The 25,663-nt window shown below is 36.2% G+C and overlaps 1 protein-coding gene and 1 long non-coding RNA gene across 7 annotated transcripts; one reads left to right on the top strand and one right to left on the bottom strand.

Annotated features, from left to right (window-relative positions):
• Nucleotides 1-12,477: 12,477 nt before the first annotated feature.
• LOC145049742 (uncharacterized) lies at nucleotides 12,478-20,347 on the top strand. 6 transcript variants are annotated; one of them, XR_013683321.1, is made up of 8 exons: nucleotides 12,478-12,792; nucleotides 13,087-13,156; nucleotides 13,278-13,358; nucleotides 13,726-17,737; nucleotides 17,849-19,382; nucleotides 19,625-19,692; nucleotides 19,784-19,858; nucleotides 20,147-20,347. It is a non-coding gene; the product is annotated as an uncharacterized LOC145049742 (long non-coding RNA). The 6 variants fall into 6 exon arrangements; XR_013683323.1 differs by having other exon boundaries at nucleotides 13,726-13,802; XR_013683325.1 differs by having other exon boundaries at nucleotides 13,278-13,346; nucleotides 13,726-13,802.
• Nucleotides 20,348-22,728: 2,381 nt separating this feature from the next.
• Nucleotides 22,729-23,804, bottom strand: LOC145066474 (uncharacterized). The gene is made up of 2 exons (XM_079013739.1): nucleotides 23,723-23,804; nucleotides 22,729-23,150 (listed from the first exon to the last, which is right to left on the bottom strand). Exons 1-2 carry the CDS (start codon nucleotides 23,802-23,804, stop codon nucleotides 22,729-22,731), a joined length of 504 nt encoding a protein of 167 aa, XP_078869865.1.
• Nucleotides 23,805-25,663: the final 1,859 nt, after the last annotated feature.

Below are 25,663 nucleotides of genomic sequence, written 5' to 3' on the forward strand. Positions count from 1 at the left end.
GTTCTTTCTTTCTTTCTTGATTATCTCAATTTTTTTCAATGTCGGTTTGTTGAGATTAAAAAAACGATTTAACAAGAAGCAAACGTAAAGGATTTCAATAGGATCTAGCTGATTAGAGAATGTTTCAATAACTCTTATGCTTAAAGAGTATCATACCATTAAATTTCTAACAAAAAAATTATATATTCACTAAAGTCCCAATATTTTGAACGATTTAACAAAAAAGTCCTAAAGTTTATTTTTTTTGACAGTAAAGTCCTAATTGACGATTTGACAAGAAAGTCCTAAACTTTATTTGGTTGACAAAAAAGTCCTAATTACCGGCTAACCGGGGAAAAAGGGTAAAAGTGTCAAAAACTGCCGGTAATTTGGACTTTACTGTCAAAAAAATAAAGTTTAGGACTTTCTTGTCAAATCGATGAAAATATTGGGACTTTACTGTATATATCCCTTATAAAATCATAACTTCTTCATCTAACGTCCGTTTTCGCCTATCTTTTTATCGTTTTTATCATTCCCGAGCCCCGAAACAAGTCCCGAGGCCCCGAAGATCCCGAGAAGTGCAATTCCCGAGCCGAAGCTCTACCCGCGAGGAGTCCCGTTTTTGTGAAGATCTTCCAGATCTGCCGAAGAATACTACTTCTACAAGCCGTAGTGCTGTCCGATCATCTTCTGATCAAGTGAGTGTATAGTCACTTTCATCTTACACATAGATATGAACTATTTTATAAAATACGTGCTATGTGTACATGTATTGTTGTTTATATGTATGAGTGTGTGGTTACTTTCTTCTAACACATAAATATAAAGTATTAGCTATAAATTGCGTGCTATGTGTTATATATTATTTGTCTATTTGAGATGGGCTTGGAATTGATGTTTTTATACGGGTGTTAAATGATTTAAATTGTGCTTGTATTTGTATCTACAAAAATGTTGGGTAGAACATGGGTAGATGGAACAGTTGGTGACGATGCGACTTCGTGCCTATTGAGTAAGCTTTGGTGACGATGTGACTTCGTGCCTATTGTATAAACCTTGGTGCCTACAGAGTTAGCGCCTATTGTTGAGTGAACCTTGGTGACTATGGAGGTAGCGCCTGATAACTATGGATTTAGTACCTAATAGATAAACTTTGGCAGCAATGGACTTCGTGCCAATTCCTTAGGTTAATCCTTAGGAGTGAATGAATGAAGGAGAGTGGATTCTTAGGGTAAACCCTTGAGAAAATAAAGTAGATATGGGGATGGGTATTTGGGTTGATTGTTTGATAATTGAATATAATAAATGTATTATTGTGGGTTGAAAACCCTATATGCTCACCAGGCTCCCAAGCCTGACCCACTCAGTTTTATTTGCATTACAGGTAATGACACAAGAGTATAAGTTGGTGGACTTGACGAGAGATTTTGGATTATAGATCAGTAGTTATAAATAACTGTTGTAAGGTGTATTTTATATTGTTTATGCTTTTGGTCTGTATCGGAACATGACATCCCGAGGTTTTATTATTTAATGAAAATACATTCACTTTGAGAAATGTTTTGATAAATGGTTATCATATTTTATTTTGGGAACAAATTCCGTAACCGTTTTCTTTAAACGATCACTCTGATTTATAAAACAAAGCATAAACAAATCGGTCTTTTCTGGCCGTGAAATTGGGAATGTCACACAAGCATGCATGCATATGTTTGGCTGGGTACGCCCAGCGTAAGCTGGATGTACGCCCAGCGTAATGGAGGAAAGGAACGCGGAGGTCTCTCGACGTACGCCCAGCGTACTGGATGTACGCCCAACGTACATCTATCATCCAGAAACCCTAAATTTAGGGCCAACCACTATATAAGGAACATAATGGTTCTCACCCTAGCCTCCATAAACACTCTCTTATCCTCAGAAACCCTAGATAGCTGTCTCACCTCCATTGTTGGGTGTGTTTGACCTTGTAAAGCTTGTTTTGGAAAAGGAGAGTCTAGAAGAAGAAAGAGGAAGTTGTCAAAGAAGGAGTTGAGTGGCTGGAGCTTGTAGATCTGGAAAGACATCATCTTTTGAGGCCCTTTTGAGGTAAAAAGTCTCTGGCTTGACAATCATATTGTATAGATCTATGTGTTGTGAAGTTTTGACATCATTCTTGTCCCAAAAACCTCATATTGATGCATGATTCGAGATGGTTGAGATTAGCTGTCCTTTTTGACCTTAGGAGAGGTCTTGAGTAAGAAAATTGAGGTCCCAAGGGCTTTGGTTGTCTCATATGTGATATAGATAGGTCTTAATGGATTAAGAGCTTTATGGACGTCCCAAGTAATAAAGTTTGAGACTTTATGGATCCTGGGCATATTTGGTCTATGGATCTGAAGTTTGGGCTTAAGAGCTTAAGCCAATAAGATCTTATGTGAAGTTGTAGTTCAGCGGAGTTACGCCCTGCGTAAATGGGAGTACGCCCAACGTAGTGGGTCTGTGTCCCGATTCCAATCTGCAAGCATCATTGTATGCCCAGCGTACCAAGGAGGGTACGCCCAACGTACTCCCTCTGTTGGTTTTTCATTTTGAGCCTTAATAGATTGGGCTGTTATTGGGCTATTAGAGCTTGGGTCGTAACTGGACATTATGGATGGAGTATTTTGGACTCACTAATTATTATGGACCTTGGATCTAGGCCCATTTGGTGAGGTGGGCCCAATTTAGTAAATTGGGCCAATATTGGGTTTTGCTTCGAACTTTTGGTCTTTGGGCCACTAGTGGGCTTGAGAGCTTACCTAGTGTTGAGCCTTTCGTATTTTGATTATGGGCCTTAGTCGTGGACCAGGCCGACTGAAGGCCCGGTGCGGGCGGACCAGTCATACTGTAGACTCAGAGAGTGGACCAGGTGGGTTGAAGGCCCGGTGCGGGTGGACCAACCACACGTAGACTCGACGTATATGGCTAGACTCGGAGGGTGCACCAGGTGGACTGAAGGCCCGGTGCGGCGGACCAGTCACACAGTAGACCCGAAGCGAATGGTTATTCTGTGTTCTGTTATGATATGGCATGTTATGTGTATGGTATATGTGGTTGGTATTTGGGGTATGTCACTAAGCTTTCGGGCTTACATTTGTGGTGTAAATGTTTCAGGTAATTCAGGAGACCGTGGCAAGGCAAAGGCGTGATCGTACCGCTCCTGATGTTTATGTTTTATGATATGGTTATGGGAAGACTCTGATAATAATTGTATTGAAAACCTTTTTGTAATAACTTAACGAAACTGGGTTGTTTTTTAAAAGTTTGAATTGGTTGGAATTTTTATGGATGTTACAGTTTGGTCGTAGAATCAGAGACGAGGTGTGTGATAGTGCATTGTTTCCAGATTAAGAGACAAAACTAATTTGGGACAGTTGGGACATCCGGCAGTGTGTCGGTCTGAGATTTTGGGATGATTAGAGACAGTCATCTTTGGAGGATTTTGAGATTTCCGTCTGAGTTATGGTATATTTGGGGTTTCTTGACCTCTAATGGGAAGATTATCGAGTGCACTACTAGAAAACAACCTTTTACGACGTGCAATGCGCGTCGTAAAACGCTCAGACGACGCGCAAATGCGTGTCAAGGAAGGCCCTGTCATAACGAGAGACGACACGCTTTTGTGCGTCATCTATAGACGACGCACATTTATGACACGCTTTTACGACGCGCATTCATGACACCCAATGCGTATCAAGGAAGGCCCTGTCATAAATGAAGACGACACGCATTTGCGTGTCATAACCTTACGACGCGCGTGTTTATGACACGCAATGCGTATCAAGGAAGCCCCTGTCATAAAGGAAGATGACACGCATTTGCATGTCATAATTTTAAATGTTTTAAAAATATGTATATTTTTTATAGAATTACTAATTTTTAAATTAAACAATTGATTGAAATTATCATAATACAAAATAAAATACCATACATCAGAAGGATAATTCATTTCAAAAAAATATCACATGTCAAACAACACTACATGTCAACACTAACAACACTTAAAAACATGCTTTTCCCGCATTTGGAGCACCCACTATTCCTATATCAACAACCAACTTTAGGTCCAATTCCAACCAACTGTAAAAGAACATTGTAAAAGAACAACATTAGAAATCATCATAAAGTCATAGCAATATATATATATATATATATATATATATATATATATATATATATATATATATATATATATAATGAAATCATCATAAAGTCATGAAGTCAAACCTATTCATACTTATCAATGGCATCCTTATCTTTTTCTGTTTCCAAATCTACAACATAATCCAAATTCTGAAAACTTGAAGCCTTCTCCTTCTCCATCTCCAACACTGAGATCTACATTACAAAATGAACAAGTTTCACAAGACATTGAGATCAAACCTTTTGTAACAGACATTGCTATGACTGAGTACAATGCTGTAACAGAAAAAGAAATGAAAGTACAATGCCGTAATAGGGAAGGAAATGAAAGTAGGATGCTATAACGATACAAAAACTACTAGCTACTAGTGAGGGGGGGGGGGAAGGAACACCTGGAAAAGGAGGATTTTCATGCTTTAACAATTTGTAATGTTTTTTGTTACTTTTGCATGAAATGTTCTCTTCCTATGTGGATTATGGTACTCATTCAAATACACATTGTTTTTATCTACAAATCAAAAAAAGTCAAAAGGTCAACAGATAATCAGAAAAAGTCAAAATGAAAAAAAAACAAAAAACTTGTTTTTATTGACTTTTCAATCTCAACCGGTTTCTTATCCCAAGTATCTCCTAAAAATTCATTCATAGAAACCACATTTTGAGCTACATCACAAGGGCATATTTGTAAATTCACCACTCACCATAGAAGTTAAGTTCACCAGCAAATGATGCCTTCGACCCCGTAAATAGGAAAAATGGTAACGGAACTGGAATCGGGACATTTAACAAAAAAAAAAATAATAAGAATTTTCATATTTTAATAGTTTAAATGTTTTCGTAAGTCATAATATTCATAGGATATGTAAAATTACTTACATGCCCTGATTCAATGTTAGTTTGAAACTTTCTAGCAGCCACACCAGATGTTGTGAAAATAGCTGCTCTGTTGCCATATCTACAACAATTTTTTTTACATTTAAATAATGAAAGCAAAAAAGATGGGAGTTTGTTTTTTCAGGTACTCAATGTCCTATCAAACAACAAAAACAAACAATTCACTGTCATTGTAGGAACATCTGGTAATTCTTTCCTTAGCTAAATGAGTAAGCAAACAATTTCTCAAACTCCTGTAGCAAAATTATATTAATTATATGTAAGTATTATAACACACTTTTTATTTTCTTTCACACAATTTATTTAATTAACTCACAATCCTCCATGTTTATCATAGCCTCCAGATTAGGAAATGGCGTACTTGATGATCGAGTCAAATCAGATATCCTCCTGATATAAAATAAGTTCAATGTTGAAGTCTATTAGATTATTACCTGAAAATAATGTGCTCACAATGAATTCAAGTTTGTCAACAAAGATATTGTAGAAGGAATAGGTCCAGACATGTTCGTTCCTAGCATATCCCTGCAAAATGAATTATACATAATTAAAGTTTCAAAATTTTTAATCACAATAAAGAGGGCAAAAATTAAAATAATACTCACAGTCTTGTGAGATTTCTCCAGTTTCCGATAAAATCGGGTATTCTCCCAGATAATGTAGTCCCATTTATCCTACTGCAAGAAATGTAAAAAAAAAGATTAAATAATTTATATAGAGTATTTAATGAAAATGACTATAATTTATAAAAGATATCTATGACTTCCAAATCTTCTAAATTAGTTAGATTGCCATAAGAATCCGTTATACTTCCAGTAAAGTTATTTGCAGAAGCAAGGCTGCAAGAAAAAGAAAATTCTTGTTAACAACACTAAAATATAAACATTATAAAACCAATATATAAAAAGTAATCTTACAATCTTCTCAAGCGAGACAAGCGTCCAAGATTTTGAGGAAGTGGTCCTCCAAGAAAATTGTCTTCCACGACCCTAAAGGTCAAAATAGTAAATTCTCTATAAAGGTCTCACTCACATAGGGTAGACATAAAAGGTGAGGATTTTAACTTACAACTCCTCAAGTGTAGACATATCACCTAGTGCTTCAGGTATAGAACCATTGATGTGGTTCCCTAAAAAACTCCTTTGGAAATAAAGTGTCAAAAGTACATTCACAAGGGCAAAATGGGAAATTTGAAACAAAAAATAACACTTACAAAACTCTAAGACGAAGCTGACCATAACTTGCAGGAATAGGGCCACTGATATAGTTGCGAGACAAATCTCTGCAGGAAGATGTATCATATTACACAAAATGAATTTCAAAGGCATAATATTAGATTTAATAATAATGAGAATATATTATAGTTGTAGCACCTGGTTCCTGGTACGTAAATCTTATTTGAGTATTTCTCTTCTTTTAGCCTTGGACTCGGCAAGTCACAGGTCCGACTCGCCGAGTAGATGCGGGACCCGGGACACGTTTAAGTTGTCGACTCGACGAGTCCATATCCTAGACTCGGCGAGTCACAACTGTTGGATGAAACCCTAAGTTTCAGGGGTTTGCACCCTATTTAAACAACATATCCGCCCCAACCTCGCCCCCATTCACCCTCAGAGCCCTGTATCTCTCTCTACCCTTGCTTCCTTGTGAGTTTGAAGTGTTTTTGTGGTGTTCTTGAAGTTTTTGAGGGAAAAAGAAGAGGGAATCAAGAAGAGGAGAAGGAGGCCAATCATCTCTGTGTCATTCCAAAGTTTTCCCTAAGGTATAGCTCGTTTCCCCTCTGTTTTTAAGCTTATTGTCCCTTATAGCTCCATTAAAGTCCTTTTTGAGCCATTTCCAAGATTGTGTATGCTTGAGGGTTTGTAATAAGTTGATTGGCCTCTAGATCTAGGCAAGATTGAGCTCCAGGAGCTCAGATTTGTTAGCTTTATGGTCCCATGTTGCTTGTCCACCCTAGATCTACCCCTTTTGAGGCATTTTGAGCCCTAAAATCCGTATTGGTGAATATCTACACGTAAAGTTGGAAACTTTACGTGTGATTCGTGTTCTAGGAGTCCAGATCTGTGAATGGCATGGACTGGAATCGAGCAAATCAATGTATTTAGTGGGTGCATGGCAACGACTCGGCGAGTCTGTTCACGAGTCTCTGAGTTTGTCCCCTTTTTCGTAGTGTCGAGTGAACAGTGAGTCACGGGGTGTGACTCAGTGAGTTGGAAGCTGAACTCATCTATGGAGGAACTCGGCGAGTCAATGCCTTGACTCGGCGAGTTCAAGGCAATCTCCTTAGATCAAGAACAGACTCGGCGAGTTGTTCATACAACTCGGCGAGTCGCATCAGCAAGTGTTCTTCGGATGAAGATGAACTCGACGAGTTGTTCATACAACTCGGCGAGTAGGATGAAGGACTTGAATATCAGCTTAGAAGGAGAACTCGTCGAGTCGTCGCCTAACTCGACGAGTAGAAATGGGTTACAAGTCAATCGTTTGGGTAGGGACTCGGCGAGTTGGAAAGCCAACTCGGCGAGTCGGGTCAACTGAAAGATGACTCTGACTTTGACTTAGGGCATGATCAGGGGTAGAATGGTCATTTTACCCAAAGGACAGTTAGCAGTGTTTTATTGAGTATGTTGTGGGAATTACAGCCGGAGGATTTCCGGAGCAGCAGCAGCAGCAGTAGACAGTCAGTTCCCGATCAGAGCAGCAGCTACTTCGAGGTGAGTTACCTTCCAGTAGCGGTGGGTCTATGGCCACAATGCCGGCCCACCAGTAGGAGTTGTATGTAGATGATTGTCTCTGTGATATTCATCTAGGGATTACTACTATCTGTGTTATGTTTATGTGCTAATATGATATGATGCTATGTGCTAGTGACAGTAAGGGAAAATAGTCCCCGAGGTATCTGGTCGGTAGGGCCGAAGGGGTAGTTATACCCAGACATGTTAGATAGATCCTGATTTTATGATACTTGTTAAGTGGTAGTAGTAGAGGGGAGGAATAGTTCCCCAGTATCCGGTCGAGAGGACCGAAGGGGAGGCCAGCACCCAGATATGCTAGGCAGTATCCGGTCGAGAGGACCGAAGGGGAGGCTAGCACCCAGATATGCTAGGCAATGTCCGGTCAAGAGGGCCGAAGGGGTAGGTCGGGCACCCAGATATGCCTGACAATATATGTATGATATGGGATTATGTGGTATGGGGTACGGTGGGGGAACTCACTAAGCTTTGTGCTTACGGTTTTCAGTTTTGGTTTCAGGTACCTCCTCAGCTAGGGGAAAGGAGCCGGCGCGGTAGCAGCATGTCACACACACACTCTCTGGTTTCCGTATTTACGATATTCTCTGGGATTTATACTCTGATGTTTGATTGGTTGTATGATTTGGCTTTTAGACATGGTTTACGTTGTGTTATGGTTTGATCAAACAATGTTTTAATTATTAATGTTTTCTAAAGTAACGTTTTAAAACGAAATTTTTGGACGTGAAATTTGGGTCGTTACAATAGTGGTGCACTTAATTACATTTCTTGTAGAGAATGGAGATTTGCAAATTCTTCAGGTAAAACTCCTGTCAAGTTCATCAACTCACCAATATGTAGTTGAATGTTCAACCCATTTGTAGGCCATAACAGAACCACAACAAGAGTAACTACAGATAACACGATATACCTGAGATTTTAAGCAAACTAAACTAATTAATTATTAATACATGAGAAAATCACAAAAACAAACAAAAAATTATATATGGTTACCATATGTAAATGAAGAGCTGTGTAGGAAGAAAACACAGATGAGTTGACACGTAATCCCATTCATTAGAAACTGTAACTTTACTTGTTGTTAGTAGCATGAAAGATGGATACAAGTTTCCTTGTTGCCAGCTAATTGTCCCTAGAGTTTCCTATACAAATTACAACACATTTCTTTTTTTAATTCACGAAATCATACAGATTAAAGACACGTACCCTTTATGATTAGGGCCATATATGATATATATATATATATATATATATATATATATATATATATATATACCTTTAATACAGGCCCATGTTCAGCTAAATGAGTAACACTACACTGATCATGATCATGTCCAGACAAAACAAGTAGCTATTACACAAGAGACAACAACTTATAATTATAATGACATATTTTTCAACTTTTTGTTAGTGGAATGAAGTGAGTAGTTACAGGTTTGTTTTCTTCTGTAAGATAATTCTGATACACGATTTCATGGTCATCTGTAGCACAAGAAATTCTCTGAACATGAAAAGTGAGAGGTTAATAGAAGTAAAATGGATATATAGAAAAAAATAGCAATTTGAAAGTACTTATATTACCTGATTTATACTTGGGGAAGAACGTTGAGAACCACAGGATGTTGAATCTTGTCGATAGATTGCAGACTACACAATTTTAAAGAATGATTCAAATCCCTGAAGAAAAAGAATGCAAAGCATGAGAAAGAGAACAAGCAAGAACGTTTTTTCTCCAACATCATCATCTTCTTCTGTTGTCGCACAATGCTATTAGGGTTTCATCTGTAATTTGATTTTGCACTATATACATCTATGAGGGCTTTGAGAACTGGAATCGGACCATATTTGAGCTGGTTGACCATATTTCTTTTGACATTTGTATGCATAATACTCGAAATTCAAAAACCCTAGATGTATAAACCACGCTTCGTGAACCCCATAGGAACAGATAAGGAACTCATAATCCATGTGTGTTTGTGAAGGAAAAGGGGGGGAAAACGAACTAGGGTTAGAATCGAAGGAATGGAAATGTATATGGAATGTAATAAACCGGGCCACTCCGTCGGAATTGAAGTACAATTCTGACTGATTCTAGGGCCAGCCACTCTGGCGATGCTAACGAGAGAAAATCTAGGAATAAAAGAAGGTGAATCGTTGTTTGTAAACAACATACTCCATTTGAATACGTATGTGAAGGAGAGAAGACGTTACCTGAAAACGATACTTCAGGCGATCAAGAAGTTAGGGCCGACGCTGCTAACGGTGGCGGAGCAAGACGCGAACCACAACGAGACGTTTTTTCTTGCGCGATTTCTTGAATCGTTACATTATTATTCGGCGATATTTGATTCATTAGAAGCAAGAATGGGGATAAACAAGATGGAGAGGATGAAGATTGAGGGGAATCACTTTGCGGAGGCTTGTCAACCAAGAAATCGCCCTTTCCATTTCTTCTTGGACCGGTTTATTACATTCCATATACAAGATAGTGGTGGTCTGTACCATGAAGGGGGAGAGAGAGAGAGAGAGGTGGTGGTGAGTCTGATCGAGGTGAGCGTTCCTGTGGAAGGAGGAGACGCAACAGGCGGGGTTTTTAATTTTTTTGATTTCATTTCCCCTTGCTATTAAAAAACGAAAACGCGCGTTCATAGACTAAAATTATAAAGCGACAGGGTAACACGACACGCTTTTTAGGATAGGTGCCCTCCGTGTTTTTAATTTTTTTTTATTAGACACTAATTTTAGGGCGCGCACAAACGCGTGTCTTTTATCCTTCAAATTTTGCAAAACTAACAGTATATTTTAGGGCACACACAAATGCGCGTCCTGTATCAGCGAGTGTCATTGTTTGCGCGTCATTAAAGGGTTGTTTTCTAGTAGTGGTGTCACGTAGTACGTCCCAAGAGTCGGGTGTGATGTACCTCGTAAAATAGTGTGTGGAGTAGTATGTTGGTATGCCAATTGGCGGTGGTTCAAACCCTAAGTGGGGGAGAACTGGGTGTTCCTTTGGGTAGATCAGCGATTTATTTGAGTTAGGATTTAGAGGATTGAGTTATAAGGATCCGCGATACAGATATATGAGACTCGGGTAGTGGCGGGCAAGGCCAGATACAGAGCGAAATGATGCATGGGTGCGTGCTCCTAAAAGGACGAGTGTATCCACAACAGGTGGCCATTGGTAAGGGAAATCTATTAAGGTATGGATTCAATTATCGAAGTACCAATTTGATGTATGGATGGTTATCTTCATTCCGGGAAGGGCAGAAGTTGTTTTGGCAACCAACTATAGAATCGAGATGAGTATTCTCGCATGGTTTTTGATCAAAAGAGTATGAGTTTCGGATTTTCGTCAACGTATTTTGAGTCATTGACAATTTCTCTGTGTTTCAAATTGAGGGATGGAGTATTTCGAAGTTACGAACTGTGCGAGTGGAAGATCAGTGGTGGAGGCAAGACATTGTGAGATTCTGTAAGGGTGCATTGCGGTATCCGAGTATGATGTCGTGGGTGGGAGATCAGTAGTTGAGGCAAGCGAGCATGAGATTCTGTGATGATGTATCGGGGTGTCCAAGTATGATACCCTAAGTTGTTGGATTATTTTGAGACTCGAGTTCATAAGATGGAAAGTGGAGTATCGAGTAACTATTGTTCCAGTGGGAACCCATCAGCTAATTGTCATTAGACGGGGATAGTCCAAGAATGTGAATTATATCGAGGGAAATTGCGTTGTTGCGACAATTGTCGTCAGGAGTAGTGATGCTAAGTATGGGTGGGTGGGTGCACCTACCTGTGATGGATCGCGGAGCATGAGTTTAGTGAATGCGATATGGTGATGGCTTGGTGATGAGATTGTGGGGTGGTAAAAGAGTGGGACAATCCAAGTGGGAGTAATCACTTTGTAATATCAAGGAAAAACCATGGGAGAGCCCATGGCGAGTGAGTGGGTGAAGTAAGCTTGCGGGGAGCCGTAACATTCACGAGTCAGTGTGAGGGTGTCGTAAGTCTACGGGGAGCCGTAGCACTCATTAGTCAGTAAGTGAGTGTTATAACACTGACTCTCGAGTTTGAGTTTGGCCCTATCTGTGTAAAGGATATATGAGTTGAGATTTTGGATTCTTGATGAATTTCTTTTTGAGTGGTTAAGGTTTCCATATGATGTTCTAGACCTGGGAGGGTCAGTCCGTTTGGCATGAGAAGGACCGTAGCACGCATGAAGTTAGTGAGTGTTAGACGACAGAGGTCGAAAGTGATGTGTGACTACAGATCGGTTGTAATATTGCTTGGAGTAAAGCGAGCTTAGTGGTTGCATGTATAATGTGGTTAGTTGAGATAACTCTGTTGGATTGAACGGCTGGGGATATACTTGGGCTTGTGGCCATGTCGTTCAAGTTTCCTAGCATGTAAGGAATGATTTCGAGGACGAAATCTAATTTAAGTGGGGAGAGTTGTAACATCCCGTTTGTTAAATAAATAAATAGATAAATTTGATGAATGAATAGTAGCTCTAAAATCCATAATATTTAGTGGGGTGTTGCTTTAAGGAGCCAAATGTTATAATTGGATTATTCGGGGGTCAAAGTGTAATTCTCGGGCCACTTTGTAAATATTTATAGAGGCGAGGGCTAGTTGGTAGTTGTTGGGACTTAAATTGAAAGTGGTATAAGAAGGAGGGACGAAACTTGGTAAATCGGCACACGTTAGAAATGAGACACGGGACTAACCCGTATCCCTTCGCCATGTCCTTTTTTTTTTAAACAACCCTAACCCTAACATTGTGATACAGCCGCCATGCGTGAAGTCCAGCCGCCACCACTGTGCCCTCGCACTCCACCCATCGTCATCTCCTCGTCGCATTGTCGTCGAACACCACCACTGTCGCACATGTCTCCGGCGAAGTCAAGGTGAAGCGGTAACTATCATGGGCAGCTGAGAAGACCGCCGAAGACCGAGGATTGGGCAGCGTTCGTCCTTGCGTGGCATCTTGAACAACCGGAAACACTCGGTAAGATTGGCTTCTTCTCCTCTCCGTCGTCTCTCTCTCTGTTTGACGTCGTGGACGTTATTGTGGCCGCCGGTGGCTTTTGGGCTGCTGTGGTCGTCATTTCCGGCGACGCCAGCCATATAGAAGGCGGCCGGATGTTGGATGTTAGATGCTCAAGTATATTTATGCTTTTAAGGTGTTTTTGATGTTGTTTGCGCTATATAGGGCAGGAAACCCACCGGCACCACTATAGCTAATCCACTATAGTTGTATATTTATCATATTGTTTTTTTTTTTTTTTTTTTTTTATTACAGCGAGGAGTTTAATAGAAGCAAGTTCAATTCCATAATTGATGTAGATTTTTAGACACTAAAGGATATTGAGGTTTGTATACACTGATTTGAAACACTAAAATCCATAAGCTTTTTCACAACTGAAAGCTGTCATACCATAAATTCTATTGAAATTTTCACATAAATCAATTTTCTTGTTATTATCTTATCAGAAAAATTCAGTACTTAGGAAGAAAGTAGAAGAACTGACTGCTGCAAAACCCATGAAAGGTCCCTTACAGGTGACTTGTAAGGTGTGAACATAACATAATATTTTCCATTTCAAACCTTGTATTAGTGTATTTGTTTCATCTTTTACTCCCATAAATTATTATACATTTTGAAATTCGTATATAGGATAATTGAAAAGGAATGCCCCATGATGTTATCCTCAATATGTTTGGACGAGGTTTAGTTATTAAATATATATCCCCATAAATAAGTTGTAGTTAACGTTTCTGTCTGTAACATTGTCATGTTATATTTATTAACATATAAAGATGATGATCTAGTGGTAATGTATGATACTGTTTCCTCCTTTAAACATATATCTATGTAAGAGCCTACCATTAAACTCATAAAAATAACTTAATGCTTCTTTCTAATGTCTTGCACCTTTAGGAGAGGACTAATTTGGAGAGAATATATATATAAAAGGCGCTGCAGCGGAACATGGTTGCAACATATATTGCAAAAAGGTAAAAACCAATCCATATCTAAAATACACTCATAATAACTTCATCAACCATGTATTAAAAATGGCTATTTTAGTGCTCTAAGTATATCAAGGACACCCGTTTTTCAATTCATATTTTTTCATTCCTGAGTATTAAGAATATTCGTCATAGTTATCTACTCTCATAAATTAGAATCTTGTTGATATGTAATCAACCATGGCCTAAGAATATCAAGACATCATATTTAGTTATAAATATATAATGTGTGATGGACTTTTTGGCAGAAGCTAATGGTCCACATGCCTTATCATGTGTGATATGATATTGAGATTTGCTTAATGTCATGTTATATTAGTATGAGTCAAGTTGGAATCAAAATATTGTTTACAAAACATACATAACTTTGAGTTTTTTTTTTTATTTTTTTTATTTTTTATTTTTTTTATTTTTTTATCTTGTTACTCTCATAATGTTTTTATTTTATTACAATATCATTGTTATGCAAGAAATAAAACGTCAATTGCAGATTCAAAGTCAACTGTTACTTTTTATGTTGGTAAATTTCACACTTTCAAACCAATTTAGCCATATATTTTCCAATTTCTACCCATAACAAGTCCAAAATAACAATAATGTATTTCAAAACCAAATGTCAAATTTTATAGGGAATATTTAAGTCGATAACCCTTTTCAATAACAGAGGACCTACACGATTGGTAGAATTTCCGAGAGAAAGCTCCATGGGCTCAGTTGGGCTTAACATGACTCTTTTCATGTCCCTTACTTAAATATATAGTAAACATATCACTCCATAATGTTTTTTTGAATATCCACACAAGATATTAATTTAAACACTTCAAAAGCTAATGTAATTGATATTAACCTATCATTGAATACAATATTTGTTGGTACTAATTCTTTCATTTATTCTTTGTTCATAACATTTCTACATCATTTGTAAACTTACATTTTTATAACATTTGTAAACGTGGTTGATATAAATTATAATTTTGCAAAAGTTTTGAAAACCACCATGATAAAATAAGTTTTTAGGTCATTTGCATGTTACAGTCATCATAAATATTTATAATAATCAACAATTATAATTGATTAAAAATAATTAAAAACGGTCATTAAAATAGTTATCTCTATTCAAATAAAAAAATCACTAAAAAAATTATTTTCTTTTCATTTCTCCACGTATCGACACCATGCCCCTACCTCTCATCTTAAACAAAAAAAAGCATACATATACATATAATGTAAATTTTTTTTATTAGTTAACAAACTCGACACAATAAAAAAAACTAATTAGAAAATAGGAAACTTACCTAATCTTTAATACAATTGAAATCGTATAGTTTTTTTTGGTAGAAAGACTTTAGTTAAATAGTTAATCCTAAAACAAATCCTAAAACAAGTTGCAACTTGAATTTTTTGCTTTCTCATTGTCTCCAACATCGTCCTTAGTTCTTCAGCTCATTTAGTAGTACTATTCACACATTCCTATTTTAACAAATTTTTAGCCATCATAATATCACGCAGTGTCATTTGGATTCGAACATCTTTGGGGAGATTAAACTTGTTTATTTGAGAAGATTTAATACCTAACCACTTGACATTTGGTGTCGTTAGATGACTATTCTCATAAGATAAATTCATTGACCCTGAAACATATATATAATAGACATTATCTGAATTCTATATGGATCACAGTCAATTAAGGCCAAAATAGGTAACTTTAGTTTCATTTTCAACTTTCGTAGAAAAAGCCGGGTGACAACATTCGGTTGCCTTCTAGCTGTTAAAATTATGCATGGAAAACGATTATAGAATTTTTCGTGGCCAAAAAAGAAAAGATTGCATCTTTTTCAAGTAAAGTATGAAAGATGCTTTAAAATGCATAATTTCAACATTTTCCACGTTGTGAGAGATTGCTTTTTTTTTTTCCGATTTACATTGTTTTGTATAATCAAAAGTATGATCATCTTTAAAAATAAGATTTCCAATTACAACTCCTTTATCACCCGTAAATATATTCAAAAAGGTTCTCGTGCAATTGAGGATACAAACATTATCTTCAATGACGGCATCGGAAATGGCCTTAAACAACTTGACATTCATATAGAAAACATCTCTTATGGTTATTGAAACATTTTGTGATAAAACCATTATGATGATTGACAGTATTCAGGATGTCATTATAGCCCTTTGAGACGTTTTTGGTTATCAAAGCGTTGCTGATAGATGTTCTCCTTAAGAAGGATCTGATCGTACTCCTTAATATAGATCTGGTAACTAATTTGTGAGAGGGTATAGTAAAGTAATAGTTGTGCCCCTTGACATTATGCTTCATAGTTGAGTGCTTTTATCACTTTATGACTCTTATGACGACTTCCGACTTTAACGTAGCAGCTTGACAAAAGTTGTAATTATAACCAACATCCGAGAGCGAACCTAGTAACTTCGGCTCGGGATTCGAGGTTTTGTGAAGTTGGATTTTTAATCTACGATGTCGGGATCTGCCGCCGTTGGTGTATTGCCCCATGATGGGGGGAGGTGGGAGCTGAAAGATAGACATGTGGCAATGGATGAGTTGAATAAATATTAGACGGAAGCAAAGGACAAAAAAGTTGAGGATGCAAGAGTATGATGATATCGAGTCTCATGACAATGAGAAAAGCTACTGCTAGGATACGTTGATGTGATTTTTTTTTTGGTGAAAAACATCAAGGGATATTAATATATGTAACCATATTTGTAAAAATTTAGACTTTGTCTGTAAAGTGTAGGTTTTTGTATATTATAGTACCAAGGAAAACCCTAAAAGATTAAAAGAACCCTAAGAAGAGAACTAACAAAGCGTTCTCTCTCGGATCTTGGTCATAATTATAACTTTCGTCAAGCTACTGCGTTAAAACTTGAAGCCGTCATAAGAGTCATAAAAGCACTCAAATATGAGGGGAATGTCAATGGGCATAACTACTACTTTAGCATACTCTCTCGCAGGTCAGTTAACCAAATCAATATTAAAGAGTACGATCAGATCTTTATTAAGGAGAACGTCTATCAACAACGTTTTGATAACCCAAAAACATTTTGGATGACTATAATTACATCTTGCATACTATCAATCATAGAGGTGACTTTATCATAAAATGTTTCAATGACTAAAAGAGATGTTCTCTATATTAATCCAAACTGTTTAAGGCCATTTTCGATGCTGTCATTGAAAATATTGCGCTTGTATGCTCAATTGCACAAAAACTTTCTTGAATATATTTGCTGTGGATAAAGGAGTTGTCATTGGAAATCTTATTTTTAAGGCAAATGATCAATACTTTTGATTGTACAAAAAAACGTAAATGGGGGAAAACAATCCCAAATGACATTAAAAATGTTGAAATTGTGAATTTTAAGGCATCTTTCATACTTTTTGTTGAAAATGATGTAAATCTTTTCTCTTTTTTGCCACGGAAAAATTATATAACGGTTTTCCATGTATAATTTTAACCGCTAGAAGGCAACCGGATGTTGCCACCCGACTTTTTCTACGAAAGTTGAAAATGGAATTTGGGTTACCTGTTTTGGCTTTAATAGACTGTGATTCATATGAAATTCAGATATTGTCTTCAGGGTCAAGGAATTTGTCTTATGAAAATGGTTACCTAATCATACCAAATGTTAAATGGTTAGGCAATCAACCCTCGCATATAAGAAAGTTCAATTTTTCTGAAGATGTTTGAATCTAAATGATACTGCGTGATTAAGAGGCTGTAAATATGTTAGAAGAGGAATGTGTGAATAGTAAGCTTAAGTGGGTTGAAGAGTTGAGTACAATGTTGGAGACTAAGGAGAAGATAAAAATTCAGACTGTGACATTTCTTGGGATGAAGTATTTAACTGAACTCTACCTACCGAAAAAGCTGTAGGATTTCGATTGTGTTTAAAGTTGGGTAAGTATAATTTTTTCTAATTAAATTATTTTTATTATGCCAAGTTTGTTAATAAATAAGAAAATTTACATTTGTTTGTTTGTTTGTTTTTTTTTTTTGTTTGTTTTTTAGATAGGAGATGTAGGGGCATGGTGGTAGTACGTGGAGAAATGAAAAGAAAATATTTTTTTAATGACTGTTTTATAATATTTATAACCAATTACAATTATTGATTATTGTAATATTTATTATGATTGTAACTTGCAAATCATTTAGGAGGTTATTTTATCAGAAGTGGTTTTCAAAACTTTTGCAGAATTGTATTTTATAGCAACCATGACACAAAGGGCAGGATTCCTGTATAAATGTTATAAAAATATAAGTTTACAAGTAGTGAAAATTTATAAACTAAGAGTACATAAAGCAATTAGTACCAACAAGTATTTCATTTAATGATAGATTAATATAATTTATATTAGTTTTTGAAGTGTTTAAATAAATTAATATATGCATGTATATTCAAGAAACAGTATGGACTTGGATATAAACTATAAAATTTGACAGCTGGTTTTGAAATACCTTTATTGTTATTGTGGGAATTGGAAAAGATGTGGCTAAACAAGTTCCGAAAGTGTGAAATTTGAGAACATGAAAAGTAACGGTTGATTTTTAATTTCTTACATAACAATGATATTGTAATAAAATAAAAACATTGGAACAATAGTTAAGTAATTTTTTTTAAAGTTAGTTATGTATGTTTTGATCCCACATTAACTCATACCAATGTAACTCATTAAGCAAATCTCAATATTGTACCACACATGATAAGGCATGTGGACCATTGGCTTTTGCCATTAAGTCTATCATATATGATATGTTAGTACTAAATCCGATGTCTTGGTATGCTTAGGCCATTGTTGATTGCAAATAACATGGGTGGTGAGATCGTTATAAAAACTAATACAAACCTCCTACATGTTTCTCAATTAACCGGTTGGTCCACATTTTCTATCGTGTATGAAATATGGTCAACCGATAGAGTATGATAGTGCAATCTCTAAAAGAAGTCTTGATATACCATGTTTCCATGGTAAGCTTTTTCAAGCTTATATGCAATAGAACTTTTCGTTGCCTAGTTTGATGCAACATACAACACCTGCTTGTATTTATATATTATATTATGGTACTTACATATATGAAAGACTTTTGTATTTCGGAAACATTCACCATGCCTCTTGTATATCATCATCTTGGTAATTGACTTCGATTTTGTTTAACTCATTTCTATTTGTTAAATGGTTTCAATAACTTTATATTGGTACATCAAAACATTGTTGTTTTTAGCTATAAACTAATTTACCTAGAAGAATTGTTTTCATCATCACTTTGTTCTTGACAAATGGTATACGAGTAACCGAAAGACAGACAAAAACGAAGGAGTAGCATGAAGCAAAGAGATAAATCCGCAGAAGAAGAGTATATATCAAGACTTGGTTATGCTGCCTAATGGGATATAAGGGGGCACATTACTCGGTGTGCTGTTGGTCTAATCCTGCTTTATCTCACCTCCCTTTCCTTGTATATCCCCTAGTCTAGGGTTTTTAGGTCATCGTTTGTAAAGAAAATTAAAGAAGGGAGGGAGAATAATACTAGCTGCATCCATCAGGTACCCTTTGCGTCTTCCTTATCTCAAATGAATATATTAATTTCAATTACATTTCTTCCTCTATCGAAGGTAACCTTCAATTTTGACTTCATACATGAATTCCAAAATGAAGCTTCCATGTGACAGTTCACAATAATTTTTTTACAACTTCTGGGAAATTGATAACCAAGAAAATTATAAGCTATATCATTTTTGGGCTAATTGTTTGATAATTATAAGCTATAAATTTCAAAATGTGGTAGGGTGACACAGATATAGTTGAAGATGTCCAGTTATGTCTAGTTGAAGATGTCCACTTTTGTCCCTCTTGGTATTTTTCATTAGTTGATTAAATAGTAACATTTTAAAGTTTTATGTAAATTACTATCTAATGATTTGATTTTGTTTGTATGTCTATAAAGCACAAAAGAATTCTTTAGTGTTGGACATGATTCTTGCTTGCTTGATACCTTGGGATGCAAGAGTTGGAACAGAAGGTTTGTTTCTTTTTTAAAATTTTATTTAAAAATTGGATAACAAATTGTAGTTAGATTATGATGGGATATAGTTATCTATTTGAATTTGGCGGAAAACCAAAATCAGAATTTCAATTTTCGAGATTAAGCCAAAATATTTCAACAATTTTAGTGATTACTATAGCATCGTTATTTCACACATTAATGTCATTATTTTTTAAGTTTAAAGTTTGTTGTCCCAAACATTCAGCAACAAAGTATAATGCATGATTATTCATTCTAACTCCGAGTTTTTCAATGCTATTGCAGATGTTACAACTCACATTACCTTCATCCTAATATTATCACAAGACATTCATGGAAACCAAAAGATATTCCCCTTAATGACGAACATGTATTTGCCATTCAATTTTAAATTAAATCCTTGATAAATGTTATAAATGTAGCTTATTAATCTGCATAGTTACATTAAAAACAGACATGAAAAAAAAAGAGTTAAATCATGAACCATGATAGATGAAACATTAGCACCATATGACACACACATACATAACATATGACACATACAACACTCACAGTTGACAGTTAGATAGCTTCTGGGATTTGAATTAGCACCCTGCATTTAAACAACACTCAAATGAATGCACAGTTTAATCAAATATAAAATTATCAAGTCTGAGATAAAACCAAACTATGGATCCAACCCTTTTCTACTCTAATTATATTTATGTAATCAATTTGACATTTTGAATTTTTAATGAAGTTTATGGATCGAGGATCATATATAGATTGGTGTTCAAGGTGCTTTTGCTAATCATTTGACTGAAGAGATTTAACTTTCAAAAGAAGACATTTACTATAACTACGAGTAAAAACATACATTAAAACGTAGCTAAATTCTACATTGGGAATGTACATATTTTGTAGAAATCGACTGCAAAATCACTTGCATTAAAATTGCGAATATACACGAAAAACGTTCCACTTTTTACCCTACTTAGATTAAAATAAATAGTAAGAATAAAGCATTTCGGACATCTTTAGGCAGCTTTTTAATATACTCATAAAACCATTTCTTATCCTCCTTTGACATGATTTTTTGGTCAACCACATTTGTTGTACATGGAAGAACCCGTAAGTCCTCTGAGTTGACTCTCTTCAAGCTACCATGACACAAAGGGCAGGATTCCTGTAAAAATGTAAAAATTTAGCCTGAAAACAAGAAATGTGAAACATGTTTGTAATAAAAGTTACCGGTCATGGAAGCAATTGATGAACATTGCATGACAACAGTTGGGCATGACCATCTTGGTGCAGGGCTCTAAGCAAATACCACTCATCTTCTCTTTCCATATCAAGATCTATATTTTTTGTGTGTTTTTTTCTATTTTCTTTCTAATTGGTTGAATATCATCTTCATTGACTTCTATCTCCAATGATTGGTTTGTTCGTAGACGTTTGAGGGGTGGCAGCATCACATCTAAAATTTTCTTTGAGATATGTTTTTGTTTTATAAAACAATAAAAAAATAGTTTGTTGTCTGACATTTCTGCAAAAAGGTTATTCTCCTAACAACCATAGCTCACAGTGTAAATCTAGTACACAACAGCCTGCTAGCCAGCTAGCAGGCCTATATTGACCAAAAGCATCATGTGAGATGAAAATCATGTACATCTGATATGATGTACCCATATGGAGTTCAATCCACATTGGAATTGAAACTCCCACACAATTAAAAGTCAATCTCAAATCATTGACCATTTTTGCAAGTTCATAGATTTTTGATGTTTGCATACCCTAGAACTCTCTTTCTCCCAAGTGAAATAAGTTTTGGTTTTTCATCCGGCAAGACCTGAAGAGAAACCGATGTTATGGTGACTTGCTAACATGGAAATGATATATGGATTTTGTTTAATTGTTTGCTTGGTTATTTACATTACTAATCTTGTGTACAACCATGTAACAGAAGTTTAAACAGGTTTGAAGGACACATGAACATGGGAAATCGATCCATTGTAGTAAAAATATGATAAAATGTATGCCGTGTCATTGTAACCCAAGTCCATTTGGGCACAAGCGCCACTTTTGCAAAAAAAAAAGAAGAAAGAAAGATTGGAAACACATTGAGATGTTGAATTTCGGTCAAGCTGGTTGAATTTACATGATTTCGGTCAAGCTGGTTGAATTTCGGTCAAGGTTGATAGAATGTATGTCATGTCATGTAACCCAACTCCACATTAGCAACTCCATCAAAAACGGGAAGGTGGGAGTTAGAAATGGTGAACTACCCTCTAAGTAAATAACATATTTAACCTTTTTTTGGAATGATATATTCCTAACCTACTTCTAGTTCCACCTATGTCCACGATGAAACCTAAGCACTAGACTTTAAGGAGGGAGAGCATTATCTGATACCCCGTTGGGGAAGAAGCCCTTCGGTTTTTAGTGTTAAATTGTACGCGTGTATTGAAAATTTTAAGCGAGTTTTTAGGGTTAAAAAGGACCATATGAGTTTCAGTTTTAGAACCAGCTTCAACAAGTGGTAAAAGATGAAAAAAAAAGTGGTTCCTAGGTGGCCTTTGGCTTTTTAAGAACCGAAACATCTTTAACAAAAATACTTTATTTTATTATAATATTAAACAAATTTTATTTTTTTAAACCACAAACAAATAATATAATATCAATTATATTTTTTAAAACATAAACATTTCATATTAAATTAAAAAAGTTACAATAAATTAAAACTTAAAATACCTAAAAACACGATTTAATAATTCAAACCACTACAAACATGGCTTAACACCGAGAGGCACGACTTAATACCTAAAAACACGACTTAATACATAAAAAACACACTTCATTAATTAAAACACATTTCATAAAAAAACACACTAAAGCAACGGGTCTTCCTCCGAATACATGCCTTCCAATTCGTCTTCCGGTGACATATTTAGATCAAGATTGTCCATCGTCCAAAGATGATCGTTCAAATGGCAGCGAAGATTGGTATGGATTACTGCTCTGTGAATTATCCTCATTCTTTGTATCCATTCTTGACCACAATATTCTAGGGGTTGTGTCTCTTGGATGACTTCATTCTCGTCATACACACATATTGCGTTTCCCTCATGTTCTATTATCATATTATGCAATATGATACATGTATACACCACTTCTGTCATAGTAGAAATATCATGAAAGATGGATGCTTTTGCAAATATCTGCCAAAGCTTTTTAAGTGCTCCAAACGCTCGTTCGATATCTTTTCTTGCTTTTTCTTGGACTCTCTTAAATTTGGACCTATAAGGGTCATCTGGACATCACAAACTTTTAATGAAAACAGAAAGCTCAGTATAGATCCCATCCACAAGATAGTACCCAAATTTATATTTCGTTCCTCGGAGTACAAATGACGAATCGGAGGCAGTACCGTCATACACCTTATTAAATATTGGTGAGTTATTGAGAATATTAATATCATTAAGCGAACCGACACTATAGAATAGGCATCCCAGATCCATAAATTCTGTGAGGCTACAACTTCAAGCACGACCGTAGGATAATGATATCCCTTTATGTATTGTCCATGATATGCGTTAGGATACATATTCCATTTCCAATGCATGCAATCTAAACTTCCTAACATTCTAGGCAAACCATGCACATTTCCATGATGAGCATACAGCTTTTGTATGTCACTAGCAGTAGGACGACACAAATATCGTGGACCATACAAAGACATGACAACTATGCAAAATTCGTGAAGATTTTTTCGGGTGGTACGTGCGAACATCCTAAAACTCTCGTCTAGTGCACCAGGGGGTGGTATATGCTAACATACAAAATACAACAATACATTTTGAATTAGATCAAAGCCTAATGTACCTCTTGCGTCCGGGAATTGGCTCATATACTCAGACACTGAAATCACACCTTCTACAATACGCATAAACAAATCTTTATGCATCTTGAACCGTCGATGGAAATAATATCCTTTAAACAGAGCATTTTCGTCAAAAAATCGTGCATGGGACGTTGGTGGGCCGCTTCAAGCCGTTTTGGATATGTCTTCTTTGTTTACGTTGCACATTGCTTGATTCAATGTTGTTAAGATGTTGTTCTGACCTATTAAGTATGGAGAAGACCGACTGTACTACACTATCAAAAACATCGTTCGGTGAAAATGACGAAGACGAAGACGACATTCTTTTTTAAAGGAAAGACAATAAAACTGAAGGAATGATACTTTGTGTGTTTCAAAATTTGCGAATGTGGTCATATATAATATATATATAATGGTTGCAATTATTGAGGTCTTGTTTGCCTATCAAGATTCCCTTTACATAAATGCGTGTGATGACATATATTAATTTCTAATATAAAATACGATTAAAATTAAAATCAAAGTCTACCTAAAAAGTACATTAAAATTAAATAAAAAATGTTGCATTAATATCTAATATAAAATACGATTAAAAATTTAAAACATTACTTACTTCCTAAATACTACACTAAAACAAGACTTAATACCGCATCTAATAAATAAAAATACTACGGCTAATCCCAATTTTATTCTTTAGCAAGATCCTTATTTACATTGTTAAAAATCCAACAATACTCCTTGGACAAGTTGTCTCCTGGGGTTAAGAAAAGTTTTAACGAACAATTCTTTTCTTTTATCTCATGGTTCCTTTCTTTCATCTTTCCCAATTCCAAAAAACCCTCAAGCTTATCGACCACCCTTTGATGTCTTTCCTTATGTCCTCCACGTCAGTCGACAAACTTTGTGCTCCTTCCAGCTTTCTTTTTTGCTTTGTATCGTCCCATAGGACGAGTTGGAACTTCATAAGGATCGTCATTGTTGAGGTCAATACCTCCGATACGCGCATTAAATTATTGAATGTGGTGTGACTCCGAAGTTCTGGTTCATTTAGACATCCCTGCGTAATCGCCAAGACTTTTTAGATCTAGCCATTTTCGATTGCCCTTCCCAACTCCCCAAAACGACTCATTGACAAAAGTTTATCCGACTTTCGCCTTGTAAATCTTTAAAACTTTAGCCATGATATCCACCTCAGTTGCACCGCTTTGGGGGGGGGGGGGTTCATCGCGTCCATGTATATGTCATTGAACTCCGTTGTGACTCGGTTGGCGGTCCTCCACTTCTAGTAAAGTGACTCGGGGTTGCGATACTTCTTATTCAAGCGGTGTTAAAAATTATTCCAAACTTTTTCTATGAATGTTGTTGAGTCTCGGTCGTTCCCATGGATTTGGTCCTCCGACACATGTAGTCATGATTGAGTTAGTGCCCTATCTTCATCATCCGCCCACCCTCTACATGGTGCCCTCCTTTTTCCTTTTTTTTTGTGCTTGTGGTTCCACTTCGGGCTCTTGAAATGATTCTTGAATGGGATCTTCAACGAGGCCTTCATCGAAAGAATCGGTTGACTCGTCGAGTAGGCGGCGTGGTTGGGATTCAAAGTTAGTTTACGGTTGGGGTTGAGAAAAGAATTGAGTTTCATGAACCTTTTCAAACAGATCAAGATCCACATTCGGACGAGGTGTTGGTTGAGATTGGTTGTAGTAATCCCATTGGTTGAGAAGAGAACAGATTAAATGGAAACATTTGCGGAGCCATCATAGGAAAGTAGAAGCTAGCGGGTGAGTGAATTAGTTGATCAAATGATGGTCGATAACATGGTGGTGATGGAAGGTTTGGGGATGGAAAGTTTGGTGATTGAGTGTTTGGAGGTGGAAGGTGTAGTGATGGAAGGTTTGAAGATTTCTTTTTGTTGGTTCTTGGGGTTTTTTTGTTTGAGATGAAAA

Source organism: Lactuca serriola, chromosome 1, assembly GCF_051521515.1.
Source record: "Lactuca serriola cultivar US96UC23 chromosome 1, Lser_US96UC23_V15, whole genome shotgun sequence".
NCBI lineage: Eukaryota > Viridiplantae > Streptophyta > Magnoliopsida > Asterales > Asteraceae > Lactuca > Lactuca serriola.